This window comes from Delphinapterus leucas, chromosome 16 (genome assembly GCF_059928025.1).
Source record: "Delphinapterus leucas isolate spDelLeu-1000000601 "Yukka" chromosome 16, BTC_Dleu_Yukka2, whole genome shotgun sequence".
Classification (NCBI taxonomy): domain Eukaryota; kingdom Metazoa; phylum Chordata; class Mammalia; order Artiodactyla; family Monodontidae; genus Delphinapterus; species Delphinapterus leucas.
Genome location: NC_143144.1, coordinates 55412467 through 55435808, shown reverse-complemented (window position 1 = coordinate 55435808; position 23342 = coordinate 55412467). Strand labels below are relative to the sequence as shown.

The 23342-nt window shown below is 44.8% G+C and overlaps 1 protein-coding gene across 12 annotated transcripts in view; it reads left to right on the top strand.

Moving 5' to 3' along the window:
• The window catches only part of ALDH18A1 (aldehyde dehydrogenase 18 family member A1), a 52478-nt gene extending 29923 nt beyond the window's left edge, over positions 1 to 22555 (top strand). For 7 of the 12 annotated variants that reach the window (XM_089897271.1, XM_089897269.1, XM_089897267.1 and 4 more), the window contains 10 exons: positions 575 to 719; positions 1401 to 1474; positions 2673 to 2766; positions 5257 to 5477; positions 8006 to 8143; positions 10583 to 10778; positions 10882 to 11003; positions 13007 to 13193; positions 14212 to 14307; positions 14557 to 16702. In XM_089897271.1, coding sequence (XP_089753397.1) covers positions 575 to 719; positions 1401 to 1474; positions 2673 to 2766; positions 5257 to 5477; positions 8006 to 8143; positions 10583 to 10778; positions 10882 to 11003; positions 13007 to 13193; positions 14212 to 14307; positions 14557 to 14798 — 1515 coding nt within the window. In that variant the 3' untranslated portion in view covers positions 14799 to 16702. Of the gene's footprint in view, positions 1 to 574; positions 720 to 1400; positions 1475 to 2672; positions 2767 to 5256; positions 5478 to 8005; positions 8144 to 10582; positions 10779 to 10881; positions 11004 to 13006; positions 13194 to 14211; positions 14308 to 14556 lie in introns of all 12 variants that reach the window. The other 5 variants (XM_089897270.1, XM_022569247.3, XM_022569245.3 and 2 more) reach the window with 3 other exon arrangements.
• The last annotated feature ends 787 nt before the right edge of the window (positions 22556 to 23342 follow it).

The window sequence follows — 23342 nt, the reverse complement described above, 5'->3', positions numbered from 1 at the left end:
TGGGATCTTCCCGGACCGGGGCACGAACCCGCGTCCCCTGCATCAGCAGGCAGACTCTCAACCACTGTGCCCCCAGGGAAGCCCCAGAGCTCAAATATTTTTTGATGAAACCTTTAAAAAGTTCTTCTCTCACATTAATTGTTCTAAGAAGTTATACCCTTTAGGTACAGAATCATACGTAGCAATGGCAGAGAGGAGGACGAGAACCCCAGGTACAAAAGCCCAAGAGTGCTCATGATCAGATTCCAGGCAAGCAGCAAGCTGGCCGCTGCAAGCTGGCACAATAAGTCCAATGTAGAAGTTATGTGTCCCAGTACTAGAGAGCCTTAGAGAACACGCTGAGCACAAGGGGCAGATTGGTTTATCTTTAGACAACACATGGCAGGGTTGGGTTGGGAAGAGTGCATGGGCTGAGCGTGTCTTGAGAGCTTCTGAACTGTGCAGAACCTTCCTACAGATAATTAAATTGCTCAATATCACGTTGTATTTTCTATGTTTTTGCATGTTTAAAGTGCAGGGGCCTAGACCCTACAAAGGTCTGAATCTTATCCATGGATCTAACTTCTCCTGTTAGGTGAAAGCAGCCCTCTGGGCTTTGCAGGGTGGTACTTCTGTGGTCATTGCCAATGGGACCCACCCGAAGGTGTCTGGGCATGTCATCACAGACATCGTGGAGGGAAAGAAAGTTGGCACCTTCTTTTCCGAAGTAAAGCCTGCAGGTAAGTAGTTCTTCGTAGAGTCCCATGGTCTATGGATGATTGCTAGTAACTCCATGGCCTAGATGGGGCTGAACACTGAGCTCTCCCTCTGGGAGGAGAGCTTACAAAATTCATGTGCTAACATGAAATATGGTATAGTTTCGAACACTGCTTGCAAAATTGGATTCTACTTTGGTTTTGTAAAACTTATCTAACCTGCCTAACTAGGCCTCCTGTTCTCACTAAAATCACTAAGTGAAAGAATATCAGCATCCATTTTCTCAGGAAACATTTGCTAGGCCCATGCTGGATGCCAGATACTAATGAACACTGGAGATGCAAAGATGCATAAGAAATAGTATGTGCTCTCTCAGGTGTTCCCAAAGATAGCACTGCTGTATAATCTGCATTCAGAAATGCAAACACATTCGAAAATGTAAGCCAAAGTGGAATTGAGCAGAACTCTAGAAGACATAAATCATATTGTCTGCCCCACAAATGCAGACAGGTTCTTGTGTTTCTGCCTGAGTTAATCTGGTATGCTCTTCTGCCAGTTTATTGGTCAGAGTGATATCTGGATGTGAAAAAAGCATGCCAAGACCCTGAGCATGTGCTGTGTGCCTGCAAGGAGCCCGTGCACGTCTGGGATAGTGAGGGGGCAGTGAGCTGACCGTGAGCTGATGTTTGCAAATGCTCTTGCAGGCCCTACCGTGGAGCAGCAGGGAGAAATGGCTCGATCAGGAGGAAGGATGTTGGCCACTTTGGAACCTGAGCAGGTAATAACCCTAGCTGATAGTTTTGTTAGTTTTCAGAGTGAGTCATAACTGTGAGGTTTAGTACACAGTCAAGCCTGCTGTTTCCCCCTTCATCCCTCGAGTCCCGTAGAGTTAGATCTGAGTTACAACTCTGATTCAGATTTGTTCTGCCTTTTTTCTTTTTCTAAATTTCATTTTCCCTTTTGTCTTGTATAGGCTTGAAGCCTAAGGTAGCTTTGCATCACTATGATGTTTTGATCAAAAGCATCATGAAAATCATGAGACCAGAGAGCCTTCCAAATCCTGCCACATACTGGGCAGGGAAATGTAGGAAAGTAACTTTTCCCACCTCATCCAAATCACCAAGATTACCTAGAAGATGGAAGTTCAGAGCCTGCTCCATGTCATAGCCCTGCCCTGTCCACAGTGACTTAGTCAGTTGAAGTAGCAGACACGATGAAGTGTGAGAAGGTCAGGTGGAAGCAGGGTGCTGGCTTCCCAAGGGTTGTGGTGTTGAGGCTGGATTTGAAAGTGATGTATATAGGTTTCTTCTGGGGAGTACTTTGGCCTGAGAAGGGAGAAGAAAATTTAAAATAACTACAAGTAGGAAAAGGAAATCCCAGGAGAACCCTAGCTTCTCTCTCCATTAAATCACTTCTTTTACTCCTTTAGTAATCACTACTCTGATTTGCCATGTTTCCTTATCCAGGTGGGTAAGGATTGGGGTCTCCTCCAGCATCCAGAACTGGGTTTTTCCCCTTTGACTGAATTCATTTAATAAATAATTGTCGAAAAAGAAGAACTAGATGCAAAAACTTACCTGGGAAATCAGCTTTACAGCTGGTGCTATTAAATAGGTGAGATGTGTATGTCATGCTGATTCAAAGTGCTGGCGCCTGTCTCATGGACAAACTGAAAAATTCATCATACCCTCTCCCCCACCACAAGGCTGTGGTTTGCTAATCATCATGATCAAGAGTGGTAAAAGAGGAAGAAAAGTGAGAAGAAATGGGGAGGTTAGTAGTGAGAGAGGAAGGAAAAATGAGGGGAGCAGTGGTGGGAAACGAATGAGTGAAGTAAGGAGGTTTCAGTAGTTGATGACTGGGATTTAGGAGCAAGGCCTGGCACACTCAGAAGAGTAGGTTTAAAAGTGTGGTGTGCGTTCTTTATGGGGTAACATGTTTGCTTATTTGTTTTAATGTTTTACCTTTTTTCCTAGAGAGCAGAGATTATCCATCATCTGGCTGATCTGTTGACGGACCAGCGAGATGAGATCCTGTTAGCTAACAAAAAAGACTTGGAGGAGGCAGAAGGTAAAGACCAGGCAACTTAGTTATAGAGAGATTTATTTTGGGTTTTATTCTTTGTTTTACTAATAATTCTTATAGTCTGCCTAAAGTCAAGATGGTTATGGAAGAAATTACATACTGTATACATCATTTTCATTGAGGGTTGGTGGCTGGTATTCATTGGGAGTTTTCAAAGTACACGTACTACCTCCACTCCTTTTCTCAGATATTCCATATAACACCTACCCACCCCCCACCCACTGAGGGGCTTTTTCCTTCCATTCCCCACAGTCACAAGCCATGGCTACTGTGGCAATTTCAAGACAAAAAAGAAAAAGATTGAGGACCTCACTATTTTAGACATTAAGCTAATAGCAGCTAACATTTACTGAGGCCTTTCTGTGTTTCTGGGCATTATATTATGCTAAGGGATTAAAAGGCAGGATCTGATTTTCTCTTCAGAACATGGTACCTATAAGGTACCTACTATTTATTATCCCTGTTTTACAGAGGAGAAAACTAAAGCGGAGAGAAGTTGTTACATGCCTAAAACCATACAGCCAGTGGCAGATCTGGGAACGAAACCCAGATGGACAGTGCATATAAAATAGTTGTGGAAATAGTTTGTGCAGCCTGTGTTGAAAGATAGCTTATCTCCTAGTTCCTTAACCAGTACGTAGTCTGCCATCCAGAAATGCCCTTGAGGTGCTAATGGTAGCATAAGTGAGATGGCTGAACTCTCATTGAAGACAGCTAAATATGTGGAGTCAGGTAGGCCCTCATCTTTCTCTCCTTTTCTTAATTCTCTGTCTTTTCCACCCTAAAATAATGGGGGTTGATTTTACGGGGTTTTTAATTTCCTTTTCTTGTGAATAAATGTGCCTCAAATTGAACATCCAAATTAGTGCTGTTCCCTTTAAAGAAACCTTGCAGGGCTCATCAACATTATTTTCATTCCTTAAAACATTTTTGAGCCATTACTTTGGAACTTGCTTTAGACTTTACATCTGGTCTTTTGAATTTTTGCAGTATTGGAAAGCCATAAAAAAATTTAAATAAATGGAAGAAATCTTTATTACTATTATTGTCATCTTATCCAATTCTTTAAGTTAAAAGAATTAAGACCCACAGGGGTTAAAGCTGCTGCTCAAGGTCACACACCTAGTTGTTGGTAGAACTCTGACTTCTGATCCCAGTTATCTCTCTCTGGAAATCCGCAAAGACACACATGGCTTAAGAACAAAGTCTCAGGTATACACAAGCATGGTAATCACCTTTGAGTCCGTGAGCCCATTTCAGGAAATTTATCCCTAAGAAAAGATTGCAAGAGGAAAAAATAGCTCTGTATATAAAGTTTCTTAGAGCAGGATTATTTATACCATTGAAAACTGGAAACAACCTGAGTGTCTAATAACATAGGTACAGTCATGTACATTGAACTGTATCAACTCAATGGAATATTTAGTAGTAATTAAAATAATTTTGGCAACATGGAAAATGTACGTGCATTGAGGTAAAAAACTAGAGTATAATATTTAGTATGCACTACAATTAAAACGATTTTTACCACATGGGGAGAAGTGAAGAAAATTAATGAAATTGATGTAATTGGTTGATAAAATTATGGTTTAATTTTTTTTCTTAATATAAGGTTGGCTCCTCCCCTCCAAAGTAGAAGTCTTTTTATAATTTTGTCTTGGTGGTTGTGACTATAAAAAAGAAGGGGAAATTTTTCATAATATCATTCAACATTAACCATAGTAATGATTTGTGATACGTGATTCCAAATGGTTTTCCTGAGTATGTGTGTGTTTGTGTGTGTGGAGAGAGAGATGATCACACTGTGCATGCTGTTATATGCAAATTTAAAGAAAATTCTGTATATGAACTTACCATAATTCTATTTAAGTTTTTATTTCAAAAGAAAACATCTTTATTACTTCTGCTTATAAAAATAATTCACTCATTATAAAAAATTTAAATAACGCAGAAAGATAGGCAGAGATCATCACTGTTCTTGATGCTTTCCGACATCTCTCTGCACGTGTATATGCAATGTGTGATAACTAGGGTGATGTCATACATGCTGTTTTACAGTTTGCCTTTTTCACAAACTACATCCTGGACAGCTTTCCACATCAGTAAATACAGACATTTATTTATAGTAACTGCATTGTACCCCATTGGCTGAATCTATAGGTAGAATCCAGTTTCCCACTATAATAGAAATGCTGTGATGAGTATCCTCACTACGTGCAGGTTTGCTGATACAAATGACAAATTTCTGGAACCGAAATTGCTGACACCAAGGGTGTGGGTGTGTCCATACCTTTACATGATGATGTATACTGCCCAACTGCCCCTCCCAGAAAAGCTGTGTAAATGACATGTCCTTGTCTCCCTGAGACCCCCTGAGTTCCATGTCTGTTCCTAACACAGTGCCATGTGTTCAGTAAAACAGCCATAGCCCGCCCAGGTCTACTGCTTCATCATGTGCTCTTCACACCTCTTCAGGGAGACTCGCAGCTCCTCTGCTGAAACGTTTGAGCCTTTCCACGTCTAAATTGAACAGCCTGGCTATCGGTCTGCGGCAGATCGCAGCCTCCTCACAGGACAGCGTGGGGCGGGTTTTGCGCCGGACCCGAATTGCCAAAGACTTGGAGCTCGAACAAGTGACTGTCCCGATTGGAGTTCTACTGGTCATCTTTGAATCTCGCCCTGACTGTCTACCCCAGGTATGTGACTAATGCCTGCCATTAGGGTAGAAAATTGGAGGAAGAGCTTCTTTTCAGGACTCAGATAAATCTCCCGAAGATATCTTTCTTTTCTTTCCTTTCCTCCCTCCCTCCCTTCCTTCCTTCCTTCCTTCCTTCCCCCAGAGGTAATTTTTGAGACTTTATTCTCAGGTTGCGCTTAAGGCAATTTATGTTTTTGATTTTTCTGGTAATTCTAAAAAAGGTAATTCATATGTCCATTTTACAGTTGAAGAAACTGAAGCTTATAGAAGTTAATTTTCCTGTGACATTTGTAAGGATGGAGCTGGGCCTCCAGCCCAGATGAATCTCCCATGCCATGACACGGGAGTACATTTCCAAAAAACTTAGGACTTCCCTGGTGGTCCAGTGGTTAAGACTCTGTGCTTCCACTGCAGAGGGTGCGGGTTCAGTCCCTGGTCAGGGAACTAAGATCCCACATGCCGTGCAGTGCGGCCAAAAACAAAAACTTAGCTCACTGGAGCACTTTGTTCCCTGACCACAGGGTCCCTGCTAACTTACTGCAGGCTCATTCATCTAATAGCTGGTTTTGCCCATGTGAAAAAGACCCATTTATTATCAGTGTCGCAGATGGCTTCCTGTAGGTACATCTCTTAGGAAGAAGAACTTTCAGTAGTTAATGGAAACTAGCGTGTGACCCCCTTTAAGAAATCTGACAAATCACAGGCTAATTGAGGCAAAACCATGTGGCAGAGGTTTTGCCAAGTGGCCATGCTCTGAAGTACAAGGTGGTATTAGAGGGTGGTCTTGCTCATTGCCCAAAATTCTCGCCCAGAAATCTGGAACCACTTCCCCACTGGACTGTCCAGTAGGATGATACGAGCCTTTTCTTTGCACTAGCCCCAAAGTCTCACAGAGAGATTCTATTTAAAAACAAACAAAAGGGACTTCCCTGGTGACACAGTGGTTAAGAATCCGCCTGCCAATGCAGGGGACACAGGTTGAATCCCTGGTCTGGGAAGATCCCACATGCCGCAGAGCAAGTAAGCCCATGCGCCACAACTACTGAGCCTGCGTGCCACAGCTACTGAAGCCCATGTGCCTAGAGCTCAGGCTCCGCAACAAGAGAAGCCACTGCAATGAGAAACCTGCACACCGCACGAAGAGTAGCCCCCGCTCGCTGCAGCTAGAGAAAGCCAGCGGGCAGCAACGAAGACCCAGCACAGCCAAAAATAAATAAATAAATAGATAGATAGATAGATAGATAAATAAATTTATTTATTTTTTAAAAATAATTTTATAAATAAATAAATAAGAACCAGTACCTTTTTACGCTAGGGCATAGGTGACCATGGGAGTTCCCCATGCTCTGTGGAGGCTATTCCCTGACATGACCTAAAACCAGCTGGTCCACCAAGGGACTCTCATACCATTGGGGTCTGTCCTCAGCCCCTTTCTGGCTGTATATCTGTCTCACAGAGAACCCCCAGAGATAACTGCAGAACTCCCACCAGCTGGTAGAAGTGGGTCCTAAGTCTCTCTTTAGGCCGTGTTCATGAAGTTTTCTCTGCTACCTTTTATCCATACTAGCGAATACTTCATGAGGGAAAGGTTTCCTCTTCAGCCAGTTACAGCTGAGGTTCCTCACATGGCATCACAGAATCCAGGAATCCTAAAAGTTATATGTAGAATGCTGTGGGTTTGTGCATTTATCTGGGAAAAGTTTACATAATTTTTGTAAGGGGTTCATGAGCAACAAAAACAAAAAGGGATTAAGAACCATTAATCTGGAGATTAACGTGTTCAAGCAAGTTTTTTAAAGTTTCTTTTGATACATTACAAAAATGGGAAGATTTTCATTCATTCATCCTGAGAGCATTCAGAAAGTTCAGCTTCAGGCCTTGGATGATCAGGTGAGTGTCATTAGCTCTTGGCTCTAAGAGGGTAACTAACCCCCCTCCTGGATGGCCTGCTTCCTCCTCCCAGCAGTCTCTGCCGCAGCTGTCCGGGGGCTGGCAGCTCTGGTCCTCTCCAGGGTCTCAGCACCAGCCATTAGAGCTCTCGGAACAGTGACAGGGCCCGGGTACGATGTGGCCAGAGATGACGCCCAGCCTGAGTCAGGTGGAACAACACCTGAGTCAAGAGGCCACTGAGCACCTGTCCTCCACCGTGGCCAGAGAGGGGAGTGCTCATGTGACCCTGGGCACTTAACTCAGGTTACAGCGTAATGGTGCTAAGGAAGCTGTACAGTAGAGTTCCTAAGGTCCGGGGCTTTGGCTCTGGAGTCAAGGCCCCCCCCAGCTCTGCCGCTTATAAGCTGTGTGACCTTGGGGAGTCACCAACTTCTCTGTGCTTCAGTGTCCTTATGTGTAAAGCAGAGGATAAAACAGGTACTTAATTCACTGGAATGTTGTGAAGATGAAACATGGTAGGCCTTACAAAGTGATTAACAGTGGTTGGCACAGGAAATGTGCTCAGCGAGCACTGATGTTACCCTTACTTTTACTGCTTTTTCCCTTTGGTTCATTGCTCTCCTCTTTGATCTGCAGGTGGCAGCCTTGGCTATCGCAAGTGGTAATGGCTTGTTACTCAAAGGAGGGAAGGAGGCCTCACACAGCAACCGGATTCTTCACCTCCTGACCCAGGAGGCCCTCTCAATCCATGGAATCAAGGAGGCCGTACAGCTGGTAGGTCCCTGGGAATGAGCCAGGTCAGGCCCAGAGGGGCCAGGTCAGGTCTTTGGGTGTTTGAAGCAAAGCTTAGGCCACATAAGGCCAAGCCAGTGCAGACAGGTTTGATTGGAGGAGCAGCAGGTCCAGTGTGCCGGTGACATTAGACAATGGCAGGGCTGCCTTGACCCAGATGGGTCTTGAGTGGCTCAGGAAGGTCCCTCTCATACAGCTGTGTCGTGGTACCACTGATTTACAAGAATGCCTGTTAGCCCTTCATTCTTAAGGTCCCAGGCAACAGGAATACCAGACCCAGACTGTGAGTGAGGCCTGGGTTCTGCTCACTGGTGGTGATTTAGGCCAAGTCAGACAGATACATTTTATGAAGGTTTGTCAGAAACCGTCATGCAGCTTGTAAGTATGAGGTCCTGCTGTTAACACTATTATTATTATGGTCATTATTTTAACCATTGTGTCACTCTCCTCAACCGTCCAGTGGAGGTTTTGAAGTACTAGATAGTTTTATTGAGTACCTACTGTGGGCAAGGCACTTTCATTCCATTATCTCATTTAATCCTCACAACAACCTTGTGAGAAAAATTATTAGGTCCATTTTATAGATGGAAGAAAAATAGGCTCATTGGTAAAATAACTTAGCCAGAATCACCCAGAATTTAGATTTGGACCTAGGTTGACTCCAGATCCTTCTCTTTTTCCCTTGAGGCCCACTCACTCCAACATTCCAGGATTCCGTTGGCTGCTAGGAGGGTGTCTACAAACCTGCCTTGTTACACGCTCCCTGACAAGAAGCTGGGTTATTCTTACAGCAACATAGTGGGTAGAAAGAGCACAGGCTGTAGGGGCTCCAATCCCAGCTGCTCCATACCCTAGTTTAATTCGACAGATTTCCTCCTCTCCTCCTTCTTATTGATGTATAACATACATAAAGTACCCTAATCACATGTGAACAGCTCTGTAATTGTGTCCGCTTACATACACGCATATAACCACCCCCCACATCAAGATACAGACTATTTCCAGTACCCCGAAGTCTCCCTTGTGCCCTTCCCCATCAGTAGGCCCCACCCCACCACCAGGAAACCACTTTCTTTTTACTTTCTTCACATTAAATTTCTTTTGCCTATTCTTGAATTTCATATAAGTGAAATAATACAAAATGCACTCTTTTATCTGTATTTCTTTTGTTCAGGTATTTCTTTCTCATGTCCATGAGATTCATCCTCATTGTTGCATCTAGCAGTACTTTTCCCTTTTTTATTGCTGTGTAGTATTCCATTTATATGCACGTACTACAGCTTATCCTTTCTTCTGTCGATGAACATTTGGGTTGTTTCTGGTTTGGTGCAATGCAGATTAAAGTTGCCATGAACCTTCTTGTACATGTGTGTATATTTGTACTTCTCTTGTGAGTAACATGTCCATATGGGGGAAAATTAAAAATCAAGAGGAAGGAAAAAATGTCCATAATCTCAGAGTTCTAACACAAGCACTTTAGTCACTCCAGCCAGCATCCCAGGGTAGAGGTTGTCAGCAGAAGTCGTGGAGAACTGTGACTCCCTAGCAAGACCAACATGTCATTAGGCTGTGATTAGAGAGCCAACGGAGCAGCCACTTCCTTTTGTGATCTTCATAGCCTGGCATACTCTGTACCTTCTCGACCTTCCAGAGATAGCACGTTGTACCTCTTCTAGCATCTTAAAAATGTCTGTCCTGTGTTATGGCTAGTCATAGGGTAGTCCTGTCTTCCCTATCAGACTCTCAGTTCTTTGAGGGCAGGGACCCTGTCTTGCATGTTTTGTAATGCAGAGCACAGGACCTAATGTGTAGAGTTTGATAAGCATTTGCTGGACAACTTTCAATTCCCATGATCAGGAACTTAATCTTGTTTTTGTTTTTAATATTTATTTATTTTCCTTATTTATTTATTTATTTTTGGCTGTGTTGCGTCTTAGTTGTGGCACATGGGATCTTTGTTGAGACATGCGGGATCTTTTCATTATGGCGTGTGGTCTGCTCGGGTTTCTCTCTAGTTGCAGCACGCGGGCTTCTCTCTAGTTGTGGCGTGCAGGTTTTCTCTCTGTAGTTGTGGCGCGTGGGCTCCAGGGCACTTGAGCTCTGTAGTTTGTGGCACACGGGCTCTCTTGTTGAGGTGCGTGAGCTCAATAGTTGGGGCACACGGGCTTAGTTGCCCCGTGCCATGTGGGATCTTAGTTCCCTGACCAGGGATCAAACCCACAACCCCCGCATTACAAGGCAGATTCTTTACCACTGGACCACCAAGGATGTTCCTTAATCTTGTTTTTGGAATAAGTTTTCAGAGCATCAGACTTAGTTCTCAGGAGATATAGACATTTATCTGTGAAAGGGATGCTGCTACTTCCATATTTTGTGTCATCAGAAGATGTCATCTTTATCTTTTATTCTCTGCCTTTTCAGGTGAATACCAGAGAAGAAGTGGAAGATCTTTGCCGCCTAGACAAAATGATAGATCTAATCATTCCACGCGGCTCCTCTCAGCTGGTCAGAAACATCCAGAAAGCTGCTAAGGGCATTCCAGTGATGGGGCACAGTGAAGGCATCTGCCACATGTACGTGGACTCAGAGGCCAGTGTCGACAAGGTCACCAGACTAGGTGAGCTCAATGGTGTCCCGTTTTATGCGGGCAAAATACTTGTCATGTCCTCGGTGGCTCAGGATCATGTTAATAAAAACCATTTTTTGTCCTCCTCTTTCAGTTAGAGACTCTAAATGCGAATATCCAGCCGCCTGTAATGCTTTAGAGACTCTGTTAATCCACCGAGATCTGCTGAGAACACCGTTATTTGACCAGATCATTGACATGCTGAGAGTGGAACAGGTAGGACAAGTCCATCACTTCCTGTCTTCCCTCCCGAGATTTAGAAGCCTGTGGGATCAGACTGGGAGCAGCTGCCATACCATTTAAGGAAGTGTGAGAAGCAATATTTTTGAGCATCTGCCATATACAAAGTTCTGTGCTGAGTACACAGTGAGTAAGACATGCCTTTGCCTCTGACAGTCTAGTGGATGGAAGAAACCCATACACAAATAGCTTCATTCCAAAGTGGTGTGTGTTCAGTGTTAAGAGGGTTCAAAGATAAAGCAGGTCACGTGGCAGCCCACTGAATGGACTCTTTCCTGCCACCTCTTATTCAGGTGGCATACAGTTTATGTTTCTGAACACACATTCTTGTTTGGATTTGATTTGAAAAGATTGTGCAGAGATGTTTTCAAACCAAAAATTTATATACAGCTGCTCCTCCACAGATGTCTTCAATTACCGATATTAATGTGCTTATTGATACAGTGATATTTGGGAGTGAGCAGTTCGTATAATGTCCTCTCTGGATTATTTTCTTACCATGTCATTAAGATTATAAACCACCAGTGCCAGTAAGTTTTGAGTATAAATGTATGCTCCATCCTAAATTCCTGATTGCAGGAAAGATAGATGTCCTCCAGGTGAAACTGGACAATCTTAAATTTTCTGTCAGGATGCATTTTAAGCTTTAATATCTGATGTCAGAATCATGTAAACTAGCACAGCAGTGGAGAAAGTGACTGCTGGTCTTCGTTGCTTTGACCCTGAGCATGTGTCTCTTCCCTTCCATCCTTTTGCTGAAAAGGAAGACTTCAGTCATCTTATAAATGTGGCGTGGTCCCAGTTTGGAAAATGAAAATAAATGTACCCCACAAATTATAAGGGAGTTAGATCACATGATCACTTACGTTTGGGGCCTAACCTTCCACTGGTGGCCTGTTTGAGTGCTGACGTATGCCAGGCAGCACACTGGCCTGGACTGGACAGGAGGAAAGCTCTCCTGTATCCAGGAATAAAGCCCCCAGTTCTGATTCAGACAAACCCACAATATCCTCAGTCATCCTCAGCATTGCCTTGAAATCCCTCAAGTCAGAATGGGCCAGTATGTGTACTTCCGCACCTTGTAGTGCAGGAAGTACACCAGAGGACGACTTGCACATGGACGGGGTTCCAGCCCCTGGGGAACATGGTTGGACCCCAGGCCTGGAGGAAGTGTGGTCCCAGATAGGAAACCATTCAAGGCCTTGGGAGTAACGAGGACATGACAAATGCGGTTTGTTGTGACTTGAGCGAAGTCAAGAGCTTGGCCCTAAAGAATCAAGGCGTGAACGCTGCCCTGGGAAGGTCTCGGAGAACAAGGCCTGAGTGGGATCACACTGTGACCGGGGTCCCCAATGACCAGCCTCAGCATCCTTAAATTCCTCCAGCCAGAAGCAGGATTAGCCCCAGAATCTGGACCTGAGCTGAACCTGGAAATGGGGCCAGACTGACAAAGTCAGAAATCTAACGATTAACCACAGTTTGAAGTGGTTTCCAGCCAAGCACTGTTTTCCTCTAAAGCACGCCTAGGACTTCTCCAGGGCAGAGGGAGTAGAAGTGTGTTTGTGGCATCTCCCTCTTTCCGTCTGAGTCCAGTGCCTAAGTCCCACATGCCAAGAATGGGATTTTTCTCGTCACGTGTTCGTTTTAGTAAAAGGCCAGCAGTCAAGGGCTTATGTCAGTAGCCCATTAAATGCCTTGCACATTCTTCACATTCAGAGGCTTCCTGCTGAAATCCCTGCTCCAATTTTCCTGGGGGCCCATTGCTGACAGGTGGCCGTCAGCATTTCCCAAAGCAGAGCATCCTGGAGGGTGGAAGGCTGCCTCTAAAAGGAAGCAGGGACTAGTTTAGTTTCCAGGCCACAGGAGCCCTGGACTCATCACCTTCAGGCTCGTCTTGCTGTTGGATCCCAGAGGGAGGAGTGTGCGCTCGCCTCTTTTTGCTGTGTTTACGTCGTTGCCCCGGATTTCCTCTGTCCCAGGTGAAGATTCACGCAGGCCCCAAGTTCGCCTCCTATCTGACCTTCAGCCCCTCCGAAGTGAAGTCCCTCCGAACTGAGTACGGGGACCTGGAACTGTGCATTGAAGTGGTGGACAGTGTGCAGGAGGCCATCGACCACATCCACAAGTACGGCAGCTCCCACACGGATGTCATCGTCACAGAGAATGGTAAGTGTGCAGGGGCTGCAGCACACGGGGTCTGCGGGGTCTGCGTTTTCTGCCTTGATCTCCAAGCTGACCCTGCTCCTCTCAGCCCCTCTTAGCCTGCAGGAGAACGTAATCTCAGTGGACTGATAACAATGCCTGGTGTGGGCAGCACTTGCTGGTTTGCTGAGTGCTTTTACATCTGTTATCTCGCTGTGTTGTCACAGTGGCCCCGAGGGAAGAGGTGATTCGCTCCACTTTATACGTGGCTCACTCTGTCTCAGAGGCGTTACCATTTAATCCATGCAGCAGTCTTTCCCGGTTGCTGAAATAAACCCATTTTACAGCTGAGGAAATCAAGGTTCAGGAGGTTAAGCGCAGAACCAACTAGTTTAGGGCAAAACCAGCTCTACAGTCACTCATTCCCTCCACAGGTGAGCCTGGGTGTCAGGCACTGGAGGCCTGATGGTAAAGGATGCCAGCATGGCCCCCTCAGGGAACTTCCAGTCAGTTTACTGGGGAATCACAGCACCACCAGTGAAAACAGTTAATACTTGAGCACTTGCCATCTGCTAGGCTCTGGGATGAGTGCTCCATGCTGTTGGTTCATTTTATCCTCTCTGCAAGCCTGGGAGCTGGGTAATATTGTCAGTCCCCATTGTACTCAGGCACAGAGAGGTTCAGAAGCCTGTCCACAGTCACCCAGCTGGTGGGTGTGGAGTTGGAGTTGAGACTTTGGCATTTGACTCAGAGCCTATAAACAGATAGTGTAGACAGGCCATTGCAGCACTGAGGGTATGTCTGCAGGGAGGTCTGGATTCCAACCCAGATTCTTTCCCAGGTACCTACTCCTTCAACAACAGGACTGATGAAGCTGGTTTGCTTTCTTTCTGTTTTAGATTTTTCACAAGTCTGCATGTTTAATACGTGGGGAAGCACCTCAGGGGCCTGGGCCCTGCCCCAGTCAGGCCCTGTTGAGTGGCTGGAAGCAGGATGTTCTCCCTGGGCCATCCTAACTCAATTTCTTCCCTTTATGCTGCAGAGAAGACAGCAGAGTTCTTCCTCCAGCACGTGGATAGTGCCTGTGTGTTCTGGAACGCCAGCACTCGCTTCTCTGATGGCTACCGCTTCGGACTGGGTAAGAAAGAGTCTGGTCGGGGAGAAAGGAGTCCCTTGTGAATCACTGTGTGGCCCCAAGGAGCATGGTGAGGGTGGAGGAGACACCTGGCCTTTACAGTCACGTGCATGATCAAGATGATGCAGACATACCGAGGGAAGGTTGGTTTATGAGAGAGAATGATAACAGCTACCATGAACTGGTAGAAGTCCTGTGTTCTAGGCATTTCACATGCTAAGAAGGTAGGCACTTGTATTTCCTTTTTCATAGATGAGGATACTGAGATTCAAAGAAATGAAGTAACTTGCCCAAAGTCATGCAGCTGGTGTTCAGACCCAGACTTCCGTGAGTCCAGAGCCTGGACTCTGCCACGTACGGCAGACCACAGTGTGTCTGCATGCATGGCTTATGACAGGTGTGCATGCCAAGGTCCCGTGAGAGCACTGCCGCTGCAGACTTACTCCTTCAGAGGGACACAGCCAGGTCGCCTCAGAGCTAGGAATCCACCCTGAGGACAGGACAAAAGAAGGTGTTAGTACCTATGCTGGGCTGAAGTATGAGCATCAGAAACAAACAGGTAAGTCCAGAGGTGCAAGGTTGACTTCTAATGCAGACTTTGAAATAAAAAGCTTCACAAAGACACCCTCCCCACTTCCGTCATTAGTAATAAATTCTCCATCCCCCAGTAGTATAAGGAGCCCTCAGACAGTCGCTGGTTTTCAGGGGTACCATTTTACAAAGCTCCAGTAAGGCATTTGTGGCACATCTGAGAATTATTTCAACTACTTAAAACATTTTAATCCCTCTGAACGTTTGAATAGAAAACTGCCTAGAGAAATAGTTCTCACTGAATTGTTAAAGGTTATTAAAGGGAATTTTGCTGTTATTCTTAGTCATTGGACTCTTTATTTTTAGTTCCCTGTTTCTGTCGTGTTGGGGTTTGATTTAATTATCACATCACTTGCACTGATCTTTGTATTCCATGTTCTTGAAGAAGACATAGCACACTTGTAAGGGCTGAGGTGCCCAGCTTTCAAGTGAAAGTCCAAGATGGGGGAGGAGCAAAGACCACTCCATTGTCTTTCCATCAGCCACTCAGAGCAAAAGCTCAGACTCTGGTTGGGTTAAGTTCCTGTGAAATGCATGAATAACAGTAACAGATAATATTTGTTGAGCATTTACTACATTTCCGGCACCGTGCTAAGTGCATCACATGCATTATCTCACTTAGTTCTACATAATGGATTCTATTATTTTCTTCCTTTTCCAAAAGAAAAACCTGAAGCAAGAGATGGTTAGGTAACCTGCCCAAAGTCATGTGATCTCTACGCTATTAACCCAGAATTTGAAGCCAGTGGTCACCATCTCCTTGCCGACCACTGCCCCAGGCACCTCTGCATTCGGGTCCTTGCTTGCTCCTCTCTGCCTGCAGCGGCTCTCCACTGCTGTCCCCTGGCCAGCTTCTCATTCAGGTTTCAGCCAAAGGCACCTCCTCAGGGAGGCTCCCACTGACCACCCTATCCAGGGTGCTGCCGCCCTGCCACACAGCCTCCATCCCAGCACCCTTCACTGCACCCCATCACCACATGGAATCATTTGTTGAACTGTTCTTTGGCTGCCTTGCCCACAAGAATACAAGCTCCGTGAATTACATCAGTTGTTCACCACTTCATCCCCGGCTCCCAGCCCAGTGCCTGCTCAGTGAAGTTGTGATGAGCAAAGGAGCCCTGCCTCAACTGCACACGGTGCAGAACACCAAGCCAGACCTGGGAAGAGCCCCGCTGCCCCACGTCTGAGGCTGGAGCAGGAGGGAGGAAAGTGAAAAGCTCCCTTTGGTGTAGTCAGCAGCCATCTCGTGAGCACCTAGGAGCTAGGCGTTCTAGGGAGTACCTAGAACATGTCCCTTACCATCTAGGGTTTAAAGGATACTCGGGGAGGTGAAACCTCTATACACTGTCGTACACCAGAAACAATACCCAAATGTCAGATGATGGTACGCAATCCAGACACAAGACAGATATCGGAGACAGCACTTGTAGTATTGTCAAAATGAACTGGGGATAAAATACAAAAGAGAGGCCCACGGTCAAGCCCCTTTTTCTTTTCTTAAAGAAGGGGCCTGACCGTGACTCACAGCAACCAGAGAACATGTTTATGGGGACAGTGGAAGTCAGGCTAGCCCAGGGAGGATGGGTCAGGAGAGGGCAGAGAGAGGGGGCCAAGTGAGGAGAAGGAAGAGACGTAGACCTGGTGGGCGGTCAGGAAGCAGAGGCTGGGAAAGCCACACCCTCATCCGTGCTTTTCCACAGGAGCTGAAGTGGGGATCAGTACATCTCGAATCCACGCCCGGGGACCAGTGGGACTGGAGGGACTGCTTACTACCAAGTGGCTGCTGCGAGGCCAGGACCACGTGGTCTCGGACTTCTCAGAGCACGGAAGTTTAAAGTACCTTCACGAGAACCTCCCTGTTCCTCAGAGAAACACCAACTGAAAGCATTCAGAGGAGAGCCGGGCATGTTCCGAGCGGTCTTCACAGTTAAACTCACCTTAAGCCTCTCAGAGGGTGAGCCAGGTCTTTTCTCCCACCTCCTGGAAGGGCCTGCCTGTTGGAAAGTGCCCCTCAGCATTTACTGGGCCGTGTGGCAACATCAGCCTGGACTAAGGACTCTCATTGCCGCTCACCCTTTTCTTTCTTTCTTTTTAAGGTAGAAAATAATTGCCCTGGATATAGGGATTTTGCTTAGTTGCTGGAGGGGGACTTCGCTTCACATAGTGCGGTTCCCTTCAGTGGTATAAACAGAAAGGTGCGGTTTCCCCACATAAAAGGCAATGGAAAAATCATGGTCGCTTTTTACCTTTTATCACCTCAATGAGGTAGAGTCTCCCTTGGCATGTGGTTGTTATAAGAGCCAGTCGTACCTGATAAGTCTCCACATTTCCTTTCTTTCACACTTAGTCGTCTTCAAAAAGGAAAGATTTGGAATGTAGAGAGAGGCAGCTCTTTTTAGCATTCTCGTTAGAAACAATCACAAAAATAGACTGAATCATCGGCACTAGGAAGACTGACCTTTTGTATTTATTTGTGGAGTAAATATAAATAAGCATTCCAGATGCTGTAAGCCTCTGAATCCAGGAGCTCGGCACTGCCTGTGACATGGTTGGAACCTGGAGCTGCAGACAGGAGGTACAAGTTTCAGGATGAAAGACCTACAGCCATTGTGCTTGAAATTTTTATATGAATTATTTTGTCATCCTATCCTCTCCCTCCAAAACAAAAATTAGAGGATTATTTTAATACTTTGGATTCTTGCCCCCTTTTTGAGAAATAAAGTTCTTATGAGAAGCCTGTGTGCATGATTTAAGCTTTCTCCGTCACTTGTTGTTACCCTCTTCCTCTTCCCTCCCTTGTGGCCCTCACACCCCACTGTTACACAGTCTCTTCTCTGGAAGTTGGTTGGGGACAGAGGCCATCTGCCTCAGCAGTGTCAGTGGAAGCAGCACAGGCAGATCCCCAGGGGAGGGACTCAGGCTGAGAGAGAGGAAAGGAAAACATGATATGAAGCCCCAGCAGCTTAGGGACTAAAAACACGGTGATGGTCTGAAGTTCATGGGTGTGACTGACATGAGCGTGCCGTCCTTGTGCCGTGTCCACACGGCATCCACGTGGATTGTTCTGCCCGTCGCGTTGCCTCAGGATCGCCTGCTTCAGTGACAGCCCTAAGCCCTCCCTGCCTCCCTCCATCCTGTTCTTAAGGTCCTTGGTGCCTGACAGTCTGCAGTTGAAAGATTTCTTGTCTCATGGGGGCCCTCCCAAAGAAATAAGTACTGACTTACATGTTTCTTTTTATCCTCTGAGGAGGTTTTATGAGCACAAGAATTATGGTGTCGTGTGGGGAACATGTTCCCGGCTGGCTCCAGGCTGCACCTCTCATCCAGACCCTTACATGGTCGGCCACGTTACCCTGCCTGCCCCGCCCTCTGAGTGGGGAGTTCTGGCATAGCTTGCCTGAAAAGGCAATAAACAAAGTCCTGCCTGAAACTCTATGGCAAATACCACAATCAGCTCCCCAACCACACAACAAACGCCCCTGGAATCGAAAATAGAAAGTGACCCAAGAAGGCCAAGCCCTTGGGGAAGACTCCACTGAGGAGGCAGACCTGGAGCTGGGCCCTGAGAAAGACAAGTTGTAGGGTAAGGAGAGGCGAGAGCATTCAGGCAGGGGACTGGGGAAGCAAAAGCCAGAGGTGCGGATGAAATGCAGGTCTGGGGAGCAGTGAATATACCAGCTTGGGGCTGAAGTTCATGTGGGTAAACAGGAAGGTAGTACATCCAAGACAGCTGGGAGACAACCTCTACCGGAGCCACCCTTCTTAGGGCGTGGGATGGGGGTGAGTTTAGTGCAGAAAATGCAGCTACAGCTCAGTCATCCAACAAGTCCATTCTCCCTTATGCAGCCACCTCAGTCCTTAGTCCATTTCTGCAGAGAGTGTGGGCCATCAGTCTCCGTTTTTCCACCAAAAGCAGAGAGATTCCCAAAAGAAGGCCAGGAGGCAGCCGTAGCTTCACAGGGACCCCCACCCAGGCAGTCTTCCAGTATGTGGCTTGTCCTAACTATAGGAATCTGGCTTTTTATTCTGAAATCCCTTCTGTGGTCCTGCCCTGCTACTTCCCTTTCTTGGCCACCAACTCCTGGCAGCACCGGCTGTGAACCAACCAATCCTGAAACTCCCACCTCCCCACCGAGGGGAAAAAAAGCCCTCAACAAATGTTTTTATTCATCAAGCCAAGTTTACTTGGGTTTAGATTTTCTGTTACTTAGAAATAAAGATGGTAATAATTATAAAGGTAAATATAAGTGATAAAATTAATATCTGAATGATTCAGTATATTCATATATTATGGGGGCATTTACAGAATTATTCATATGGGAGGAAAATTGGGCAGCCAAGGACTGGATTATAGTAGGTGTTATTTGTCTGCTCTATATCCTTTATTTTATGAAACCGTCTCTTCCCATTTTGCAGTAACCCAGCTCAGTCTCTGTGACTTGGGGTCGGGGGGTGTTCATCTCCCTCTGATAAGCCACCTAGTAAGCCTGTCTTCGGATTCCCCACTGTCTAGCGAGGAGCAGGGCACACAGGTGCTCACCGACCACCTGGTGACATGGACTACCTGGGCAGAGTTATGGAGGTGGAAGTGGGACTTCTCTGAGATCCGTGGACCATTCGGGACACTGGTGGGAGGGTGGCAGCCTAAAATGGTCATATGTCTTTGCTGACCCCAAATCATTTCCTAGTAACTGAGCAGCGTCATCATTCTCGCCTAGCCGTGCACGAAACATGCCTTGGAGTCTGTTGGAGTGGAAGGTGGGTTAATGTTACAGTGTTTTTTCTGCTGGTGCTTCTGGCAAAAATCAGTGAAGACCTTTAAACCATTCTTTTGGCAGCACTCCCCCTCCCCCTTTAGTGAGGATGAGTTGTAAAACTTCATTCAGTATTCAGTCAGCACCTATTATGTGCCATGTGCTGGGAATAAGAGACATTATCCCCACCCCACCCCCGCCAATGGTTCAAAGCTTAACCTGAGCATTACTGCTCTATCCCCAGATAATTATTCTTCTTAACTCCCAGTCTTTACCACCTATTTTACCCCTATTCCTAGGAGAAACCCTTTGGCCAATAAGAAGACACCAGACTAGACAGCTCTCCAGACAGGAGGGGACGCAGGTTCACTACCACCTCAGAAAAAAACAACTCGCTGTGGGTTCCACCTGGCCCTAAGATTCCTCCAACACTAGAGGGCAGTCAGGCCCCACAGACCTAAGGAGGTCGGTCCAAGTCTGAATGAGCTCCATGTGCCAGCATCCTCAGACTGTCCACCTGGAGATGAAGTGCTGGCACAGTAAAATAACTTCCAGAGATCCATTTACTTAGCAGGTAAGAACATAGGCTTTTTTTGGATAAGAGGCAGATGAGAGTTTGGATCTTGATTCCACCACCTGCTAGCTGCCTGCGCTGGGGAAAGTGTCTTAACATCTCAGAACTTTGATAAACTTATCCATAAGTGGGTTTTGTGAAATTATATATAAAACACTCAGCACAATATCCAGCTTATGGTAAATCTTCAATAACTGTTAGCTGCACTGTTTATTTTGTTCTGAAGAATAGCTTTCACTTAGTTCTGTACATTGCTATTTTATTTAAAGTCCAAACATCTCTTCCTAGGAAATGAGGTGGGGACACTCTTAGGAGATAATCTACTATGTACCAGGCACTATAGCAAGAGCCTTACAGATGATGCCACAGCAATCTGAATGAATTATCTCTATAGGCACAGAAACCAAGGATCAGAGAGGTTGAATAAATTCCCAGGTCACACGGTTACAAAGTGGCAGAGCCTAGATTAGAAACAGATAGCTAGACTTCAAAGCTCTTAACCACCACAGCAGGCTGTAGCAGTAGTGTTTTCCCAGAAGTTCCTGCATCTTAGCCCAAGGCAAGTTGTAAGGCAGAAGAAGGAGGTTGCCATAGCTACTAACTAGACCCCTTTTCAAGTAATCAGATCCTAGGTCTGCTCCAGTTTTGCAAGAGGAGATGCTTGTCTGGAAACTCTCCTCAACACCTGCCCCTGGAAGGAGCCGACTGCACCTGAATTATTTACAGAGTCCCTAGACATTTGATATAATGAGCAGGTGTGGATGCTTCTCCAACTTTCCCCCAAACATGCCTTTACTGACCCCCTTCCCCTCCCCCTAGTTGCCTATGAGGAAAAAGAAGCATCAGCCTTCCCACATTGTATGTGTGTCTACCTCCTTCATTCTCCATTCCAAGAATTATCTGTAAGAAGTGAACCATTTTCCTTGCAAATTTCAAAATAATGTTGGTTTGAGTTGAAATTGATGGTGTAAATAGGACCCTAGCTAGTAAATGGATAAATTTTTCTACTGATACACAGTTCCTTTTCCTCTATCCTAAGGTTATACAAGTCAAACCTAAAGACTGAGTTTGTCAAAAATATTCATTCTATGGATTTCAATTACATAAAGGAAAAAAAAACTATGCTTAGAAAAAAGACTAGAAGGAAATATGAATGTAAAGGTGGCACTTGGCCTATAGTTTTTATACCATAGTAGCATATGGAGTAACAAAATGGCAGTTATTAATAAATTCAGTGATTAGCGTCATGAGTTTTCTAGGGTCTGTTCCCCACTCACACATCCTCATGTGAGTGCTCACATGCACCTCTTGCCTGGACAATCCATCTGTCGCTTCCCTTCTCTCCCTTCCTATTCATAGGCCAGTAGTGGGGTAACTGTGCAGCCTGAAATTGTCCTGGTAAAGAATTGCTTCCAGGTCTGTTCCTCATCCTCTCTATCTAGCCTGTGAGTCTGTGTTGTTTCAGCATCTTTTGTAGTACCCCAATTAGATTTTCATGTGAAATCAAACTGAATCCATTGAATCATAATAGTATTTTAGGTATATATCTCTTTACAGTGAACTATTTGAAAACAATTAGCCATTAAAAACCTTGTTTGTAAAGAATATTGATTGACATGGAGAAGAGGCTCACTACAAAATGTTGAAGAAAAAACTTGGCTTTACCTCTATCCGTGGTTCCTCCATATCCACAGATTCAACCAGCCATGGACTGTGTAGTACTGTAGTGTTTACTGTTGAAAAACATCTGTGTATAAGTAGACCTGCACAGTTCAAATCTGCATTGTTCAGAGGTCAACTGTAGTTATTCTGGGTCCAGGACAGTAGGACTTCAGCCATATCTGTAATATTTTATCTTCCTTGAAAAAATATTTGAAGCACATATGGCAAAATTTTAAGATTTGGTCTTGATGGTGGGGGCAGTGATGTCTGTTATATTACTTTCTCTGTTTGAATTCTTTCATAATTAGAAAACAACAGTGAAAAGATATTTATTGTTCATATTGACATCTTAACCAAGTTATTTTTGATCGAATTTTCTTGTATCCCTGTTATAATGCCTGGAATAATGTAGGTAAATAATAAGTATTTTCTTTTTGAAAAGAAAAAGAAAATAAGAAAAAACTTGGCTTTAAAGAGGTTAGTTAAAATTTCCCAATTATAATATATATATATTTGGTTAGGAAGAAGACTGGAAAAAAATGTATCAAAATATTATGAGTGATTGTTTTTATATTTTTATTGAAATATAGTTGATTTACAATGTTATATTAGTTTCAGGTATACAGCAGTGATTCAGTTATATATATATATATATATATATATATACACATACATATATATATATTCTTTTTTAGATTATTTTCCATTATAGGTTATTAAAAGAGATTGAGTATATAGTTCCCTGTGCCATACAGTAGGTCCTTGTTGGTTATCTATTTTATGTATAGTAGTGTGTATATTTTAATCCCAAACTCCTAATTTATCCCTCCTGCATCTTTTCTCCTTTGGTAACCGTAAGTCTGTGTTCTATGTCTGTGAGTCTATTTCTGCTTTGTAAATAAGTTCATTTGTGTCAGATTTTAGATTCCACATATAAGCGATATCATGTGATATTTGTCTTTCTCTATCTGACTTACTTCACTTAGTATGATAATCTCCAGGTCCATCCATGTTGCTGCAAATAGCATTATTTCATTCTTTTTTATGGATGAGTAATATTCCACTGTGTATATATACACCACATCTTCTTTATCCATTCATCTGTTGATGGACATTTAGGTTGCTCCTGTATCTTGGCTATTGTAAACAGTGCTGCTATGAACATTGTTGGGGGGTGGTGCATGGATCTTTTCAAATTAGAGTTTTCTCTGGATATATGCCCAGGAATGGGATTGCTGGGTTGTATGGTAGTTCTATCTTTAGTTTTTTAAGGAACCTCCATACTGTTCTGCATAGTGACTGTACCGATTTACATTCCCACCAGCAGTGTAGGAGGGTTCCTTTTCTCCACACCCGCTATTGTGAGCAATTCTTACTGAGTAGTGGGATTAATAGTGAGTTTTACTCACCATTATACTTTTCTGTTTTCCAAAGTTTCTTTTTTACTACTTGAAATA